General features: G+C 44.1%; 1 protein-coding gene across 1 annotated transcript; it reads right to left on the bottom strand.

Moving 5' to 3' along the window:
- Positions 1–540: 540 nt before the first annotated feature.
- On the bottom strand, positions 541–5,399 carry LOC129710401 (interferon tau-3-like). The gene is made up of 4 exons (XM_055657375.1): positions 5,108–5,399; positions 4,078–4,167; positions 1,488–1,727; positions 541–1,384 (listed from the first exon to the last, which is right to left on the bottom strand). Exons 1-4 carry the CDS (start codon positions 5,261–5,263, stop codon positions 1,286–1,288), a joined length of 585 nt encoding a protein of 194 aa, XP_055513350.1. The 5' UTR covers positions 5,264–5,399; the 3' UTR covers positions 541–1,285.
- Positions 5,400–8,018: the final 2,619 nt, after the last annotated feature.

The following is an 8,018-nucleotide window of genomic DNA, read 5'->3' as shown; positions in this document are numbered from 1 at the left end:
ATCTAATTGCCAATGTTATCTCTGCCTTAACTACCATCACCAGCACCCCATTCCAGGCAACCATCTTGCCCCAAGAAGTAACAAACTTGCCCCACACATCTCCATCACATTTTGCCCTATTCTCCTTAAAGCTGACATTCCTATCCTGGGAAAAGGGTTCTGTCTACCCTTTCCAAGCAAAGTTTGTGCAACCTCTCCTGACAGCTGATCAACCTTAGTCCATGCAGCAGTCTGGTAAACCCATACTGCCAACACTGCAAAGCCTACACATACTTCCTGCAACATGGTGACCAGAACTGCAGGCAATACTCCAAATGGGGTCTCACATAAGTCCAAAAAACTGGCATCTTGACCTCCACATACTTTGTTTATGCGATGTGAGATTACAGAGGGAAAAATATATTCAAGGGACTTGTCTGGAAATGCGAGAATTCCCATTCATTAGACAGATTGGCAAAAATAAATACAATGCTAAAAATATGCAATATTGAAAACACATTATATCCGCATTTCATTGAAAAATAGTTTATTTTACAAAAAAAATATCCACTTTTCTATAAAATACAATAAATTAACAAAGATTTTGACCACTGTTGATATATGCTTAAAAATATGCCAGTGCAAATATAAATAAACTGAAATGAATATATTCACTAAATGAATTTAATTAATTTACTAAATTTGTCATTCTTTGAATGAGAGGATTTTTCAAGATTCATAGTTCACCACAGGATAATGGTACAAAAATAAATATCAATAAATTAAATCAACACTTAAATAAAGAGAAATATCCAAATGTTCTTTGTTCTTCATGACTCAATCGTCAAAATAACGGAATAATACATTGTAAAATGCTGGATATACTCCACAGTTCAGAAAAACAGCTAAGATGAGAAAATATAACTAACGCTTCTGATTGAATAATAATAATTCTGGTTGAAAAACAGTTAAAATTTCTGGTAATTCCAGTTTATTTGACCTAGGATAACTCAGATTTCCACTCCACACGTACTGAGTTGTTTGAACATCTTCCATTTTTCATGTATCACGTATCCGGCATAAGAGATCTAAAGAATGGTCTCAACTTGAAACATCATCGAACCATATTCTACAGAGATGCTGCCTGATCTGCTGAGTTACTCCAGCACTTTGTGTCCTTCCAGTAATTTTTCAGTTTTGCTCCAGGAATGTAATACTAATATGATAAGAAATATTTTCTGTAACAAAAAGGTACATTAAATAGTCATCAATTTGAGTCTCTTATGATTCAGTCTCTGAAATATCCTCATTGTTCCCTGCTGATTGTTGCCATGATGAGAAGGAGCTGTTGTAAATGTGCCCTGGTCTCAGCGCGAGTTATTTCCCAGGCACAGTCACTGAATCCCTGCAAAAGGGAAAATATCGAGAAAATGTATTAGATAATGAACAGAAATAATTTGTCTGTAAAATCTGTTAGTAATCACATAGTTTCATGACAATTAGCTCACCTTCAGTTTCAGAAACTTTCTCAGTTTCCTGAAGTATTTATGAACTGTGGCATTCTTCCTTGCCCTGGACCCTGTGCTTGGTTTCCTGACACAGACTTCCAGCTCTCTGAACTGCCGATCCAGGAGAAGCCTGAAGTGTTCCACTGTGGCCTGGACCCACGTTACTGAGCTCAGGTTCATGCTGTAGATCCTGCGGAGGTGATGCAGTGTTTGATGGACAATCTGGATCCTGTCCTGGGCCTGTGCAAAACACACATAGAGACATTAGCCAGATCCTGGATCCAATCTGGTTTAAATTGAAATATAATGCTTAACAATATTAGCAGAATAGGATAAGTCACAATCAAGCACCTATTTCAGACAATTAACTCTCGACTGGAGGCTTGCTATACACACAGAACTGAAAGAAGGTCAGAGCCAGTGGAATTGTAATCTGTAGTTAGAGGTTTAAACAGTGTATGATCAATTAACAAGCAGTACAGCCTCAGATGCAGGACACAGTGTCACGGTCTTTGATGGAATGTGAAAACTTTGCAAGAATACAATCTATGCTGAAGGACCAGAATTACAGGGAGAGATGGGAGAAGATCTGACTAATCTCATCAAACAGTGAATGTGACTTGGAGATTTTATAGAGGTGTACAATGTCAGTAAAGATGTATAAAAGGAAACAGTTGCCTGAATTGATTGTGTGAAACAATTGAACAATAACTTCTGAAGGCAAGAGCAAATTCAATTGCAAATTCCGTCAAAGTTCATAATTCCATCAAAGCTGGGATGTAATGCTGAGGATTTACAAGGCACTGGTCAGACCACATTTGGAGTAATGTGAGCAGTTTTCGTCCCCATGTCTGAGGAAGGATATGCTGGCATTGGATAGGGTCCAGCGGAGTTCTACAAGAATGATCCCAGGCACGATTGGGTGAACATGTGATGGGTGTTTGATGTCACTGGGCATGTACTTGCTGTCATTCAGAAAGATGAGGAATGACCTCTTTGTAATTTACTAAATAATGAAAGGCCTGGAAAGAGTGGATGTGGAGAGGATGTTTCCATTAGTGGAAGAGTCTTGGACCAGAGGCAATAGCCTCAGAATTATGGGGCGTGCCATTAGAAAGGAGATGAGGGTGAATTTCTTAAGACAGATGGTGAATCTGTGGTATTAATTGGACTGTTGAGTGTGGAGGCCAATTCAAAGTGCATTGTTAAGGCATAGTTAGACAGAATTCTAAATTTGTACGGATGTCAGCATTTAAGGGGAGAAGGCAATAGAATGAGGTTGAGAGATAAAGATACGTAATGAATGACTGAATGGCAGAGTAGACACAATGGGCCGAATGGCCTAAATCTGTTCCAATAACATATGGGCTTATGAACAATTGTATGGTAAATCTGTAGGTCCAGAAATGGCACAAAGGCGAGTTGGTTAGGGGATGGGGGACTTAAAAAGATTAAAGGAGGGAGGAAGAGTCTTGTAATTTGTCTGAACATTCATCATATCAAGACCTTCAGGTAGCGGATGTGTAACAACCACCCCATAATAATAACAGGAAGAATTCAGCACACACACCTTCTACACTTCAAAACTTCAGTTGGGGGGTATGTCAACAACCACAGCACGATGGAGATACAATATAGGTCCTTCAGCCCTCTCTATCTCTACCTCGCATTGTGTAAAACAAAAGACACAAAGTGCTGAGGTAACTGCTTAATTACTCCATCAGTTTTTTGTTTTTTTTGTAAACCAGTATCTGTAGTTCCTGGTATCTACTTTCACTCTTTCCATTATCTATCAAGACAGGCCAACAATTGAGCCTGCTGTACCATGTTGATCCCAATACTAGGCAGTGCACTCCAGAATCCAGCTATAGACTGGACAAAGATGTTTCTTTGTAGGCAGTCTAAACATTTACATTTTTCTTCAAACTCATGGCCTCTTGTTACAGATATCTCTGCTACAGGGGAAATATAAAGGCTGTCTACCCGTACTAAGACACTCATAATGTTGTACACCTCTCCTCTGACTCCCCGTGCTTTCTCCTCCCTGAACCCAATGGACTTGCTGAAATGTGGAAATATTTAACTAGACCAGAAGTGAATCTCAGAATCCCTCTCTGCGCTCAGTCATCAACAGGTTAGTGTGGTGTCAATGGTGACACCGCCTATGGTGGACACAGGTTGTGAGATGCTTTGAGGGGAGTAGAGTATTCCCAGGAGGTTAAGTCAAGATGTAAACTCAATAGGTGGGTGAGATAACTGGAATAGAGGTAAAACAGGTATAGAGGGTGTAAGTGTGAACGGCAGAAGATGATTGAGGGTGCAACACAGTAGTAGAGCATGTAGAATGATGAGAAGATGCAGAGCACAGGCTACTAGTGAATGGGAGAGAGAGAGATGGAAGAGGTGTGTTAACTCCAGTGAGATACATTCAGTGTGAACGAGCTCAGTAATGGAGTCAGAAATAGAGAGTACCGTGGTGTGGAAGAACTGATATCACTTTCTCTGGCAAAGAATTAAATGGGGTTCTTCAATTACTTAACATAAAGATCTTGAGTGAACGACGTTTAAGTAAAATGCAGAGTTAACTCACCGTAACCCCCATGGAAAGTTTCACCAGGTTCAAGGGCTTGGTTTTCAGCGACCGCCGCTCAGTCACACACTGTCGGGGTAGGTGGCCACCCTGAGAGAAAAGATTCCAACGTTACTCACAACCCCAGAGCTTTTGTTGCTATCCATTCTAAACAGATAATAATGTTGTAAATGCAAACAAGTACAATGGGTGGAGCGAAGGGGGAGATACAGAGTGCAGAATATAAACATCCCCAGAAAGCGAAATACTAGAGAACAGGCTCCATGTAATCACTGACTTTTTAACAACAAATATCCGCCTCTGGGAGCGTGTACAACTCACCATTTCGTTCAGTTTGCCCAGAGTGTCCGTGTTGAGAACTTGCAGTAACTGCAGCCTCTCACAGCCCAGGCTCAGGGAGCCGGACAACAACACACACACAATCCAAACTCTGCAAACACTGCCCAAAACAATCTTCATCGTGCACTGAGTAAAGCACCGATCTGAGACACGAATCAGCTACGAAAACGGTTCCTGATCGCTGACTGAAATTCTGGATATGGAAATGCAGCGACTTGTGATCCGGGAGCTGCCGCCTGTGCTGCCGAGACCGGTGGCTGTGGATTCTGTCAGTTGTCTCTGCCATGCTGCCCGCTTTAATATGCTACAATCCGAAATAGCTGATGTTTGAAAAGTGAATTTATGCCACTGGAAATTTGGAAAGTGGCGGGAGAGAGCGGTCTCCGTTCTGAAGTAAGGAATGTGAAAGTGGGAGAGTCCCGCAGCAGCGACGGGGAAATCCACGATGGGAGAGAACAAGCAGCGCTGCGGCTCAGAGCTTCGCAGGTTCACATCGGGGGGGGGGGGGGGGGGTCACAGGTGTTGTGGGGGAGGCTCAGTCTCGGCAGGGGACGGGGTGAGGAGGGGACGTGTCTCTGTCTGTGCATCGCTGGGGGCTGCATTTTATCCGGGTAATAATAACACTGCGCCTTTCAGCGCTCACCCTCGGAGCCACGGACAGAGATTGTGTTAAAGCCGCCCCTCCACTCACCCAACTGCGTTGAAGCCACATCTCAGGGGGACAGTGCGGGGAGACGGGTCGCGGCCGCTTGGTTGATGGCGACTCTCTCAGCGCCGATACACCGGACCCACACTCTGCTCTCCGAGAAGAAAGTGCTTCTGCCTCTCTGTTCTTTACACCAGACATTTCTGCTTCTCCTTGAAATTAAACGACTTGTAGCCGAGTGTGAAGTCTCCGGCTCGGTCTGTCGAGGGGAAGCGGCCGAAGCGAAAGTGTCCCGGGGACAGAGACGGGCTCGTCACATCCGACAGTGGGCGTGTGTGTGAACCGCTCGGGTCCCGCTGAGAGGCTGAAGGGAAACGGGGTAAACTGGTATTGGGTTATTATTGTCACGTGTATTGAGATATTGTGAAAACCTTTGTTTTACAGCCGTTCCGTCAAATCTAAACTCGCTGGAGTAAAACACGTTTAGTTTATGTCAGAGATATTGCATGGGAACAGGCCCGAATCCACACTGACCATCGATCACTCGTTCACGGTTGTAACTATAGGATTGTTTATTTAAGTACTGTTGTACGGGGAAATGTTTTAGAGGTGACTCCGCGCTCGCTCGCGGCCTAGTTTCAGATGACGTTACTAAGGCAGAGAGATGACAACTGCACAAAGACAATAAAGTTCAAGTAAGCAACACTGCTTTAATCGTCCATTATGTATCGTCCAGATAGAGACAGAACATAATGAAACATGGTGGCAGCGGTGGGATGGACGTGGATAATTGGCAGAATTAACGAGAAAAGTGAAAGTTTAGCTAGCTAGCAGCAGGCTAACGTTAGCCTTACAGAAGCCGGCAAAGAAAAAAAAAAACCCAACAGCTAGCTGACAGCGATGGAAGGGCTAAAACCCCCTGGAACTTTGGTTTTGGATTCCAACAACTTGGCGAAGTCATGGAAAAATTGGAAGGAGGAGTTTACGCTGTACATGGACCTTACCATGCCAGACGCCGTAGAGACCACAAAAGTCAAGCTATTCAACGATCTCATCGGAGAAAAAGGCAGGGAACTTTGGGCAACTTTGTCGAGTGCTAGCCCTTCAGCGAGGACCACAGTGAGTTCAATGATCATACAGTTTGACGAGTACTGCAACCCAAAGGTAAACGAGACTGTGGAAAGGTACCGATTCTTCATGAGGAACCAAGGATTGGATGAAAACGTGGACAGCTATGGAACAGACTTGAAAATACTTGCTAGTAGTTGCAACTTTGGGGACATTAGAGATTCATTGATTAGAGATCGACTTGTGTGCGGTACAAATAGCTCAGCACTGAGGGAGAGATTACTCAGGGAAGAGAAGCTGACTCTTGAGACATGCCTGCACATTTGTAGAGCTACAGAGCTGTCAAGGGAGAATAGCAGAACACTGCAAGGACAGACAGTGAAGGAGGTACATGCACTGAAACAGGCAGAAGAGAGACAAAAAGACAATGAGATACTGTGCAAGTTTTGTGGTAGAACACACGAGAGGAATAAGAAAAAATGCCCAGCTTTTGGGAAAAAGTGTAAGAGGTGTGGAAAGGAAAATCATTTTGCAGCTCAGTGCAGATCGAGACAAGAGAGCAGTAGGAAAACTAAGAAAGTGCATGCAGTTACAGAGCAGACTAGTGACAGTGACTCTTATGAGGATGTCAACTGTATAACTGAAGCAAATAGAGAGGATGAAACTGTAAACCAGGTTAAAAACAGCCACAGTCAGGGCCAGCAGCTCTTTGCAGGAATGAAGATAGGGGAAAAGTTAGTTGACTTCCAGATAGACTGTGGGGCCACCTGTAATATCATCCCCATCGATCTACTAAACCCAGACACACAGTTAGAGCACACTGAGAAAGTGCTAATGATGTATAACAAGACCAAGTTGACTCCTCTGGGTACATGTAAGGTAAAGGTCAGAAACCCCAGAAACAACAAGCTGTACAGACTAGAGTTTCAAGTGGTTGACCAGAGTAGCAGAATCCCTTTACTGGGCAGAAAAGCCAGCGAGGCAATGAAGTTGATAAAAGTACAGTACGAGAATATTCTGGCTATAGACAACATAGTGAAGAAAGAGCCGAGCCCAGTGACAAAGGGAGAAAGTGGCAAATACGTGACCATGGACAAAATAAATGAAGAGTTTGAGGATGTGTTCACCGGAGATGGCTGCATGGAGGGTGAATATAGAATAGAGATAGATGACAGAGTACCGCCAGTGAAACTGCCAAAGCGCAGAGTGCCTGTAGCTATGATGACACCTCTACAAGAGGAACAAAGATCTAGAGAGAAGAGGGATAATCACACTAGTGGAATGCAGCACTGACTGGATCAGTAGCATGGTCGCAGTGAGAAAACCTAATGGGAAGCTGAGGATCTGTATAGACCCAAAACCTCTGAATCGGGCACTAAAAATAAGTCACTATCCACTCCCAACTATAGATGACATCCTGCCGGAGATGTCAAAGGCAAAAGTATTCACAGTCTGCGACGTGAAGCAAGGCTTCTGGCACGTCAAACTAGAGGAAGAGTCGAGCTACCTTACCACATTCGCCACCCCATTTGGTCGCTTCCGTTGGCTAAGGATGCCGATGGGAATAAGCCCAGCACCGGAAGTGTTCCAAAGAAAGCTCATGCAGGCCCTGGAGGGCCTCCCAGGAGTCTGCGTCATAGCAGATGATGTGTTAATCACGGGGGAAGGAGCAACACAAGAGGAGGCAGGAAAGGACCACGACGAGAAAGTCAGACGCTTTCTAACCAGGTGCAGAGAGCGTAACATCAAGCTGAACGCGGACAAATTCAAGCTCAGACAAAAAGAGGTACCCTACATAGGTCATCTGCTCACGGCCGAGGGACTGAGGGTTGACCCGGAGAAAGTACGGGCAATCAGAGAGATGCCAAGGCCAACGGACGTGAAAGGG

Source organism: Leucoraja erinacea, chromosome 27 (genome assembly GCF_028641065.1).
Source record: "Leucoraja erinacea ecotype New England chromosome 27, Leri_hhj_1, whole genome shotgun sequence".
Taxonomy (NCBI): Eukaryota; Metazoa; Chordata; class Chondrichthyes; order Rajiformes; family Rajidae; genus Leucoraja; species Leucoraja erinaceus.
This window is presented reverse-complemented; position numbering and strand designations above follow the sequence as displayed.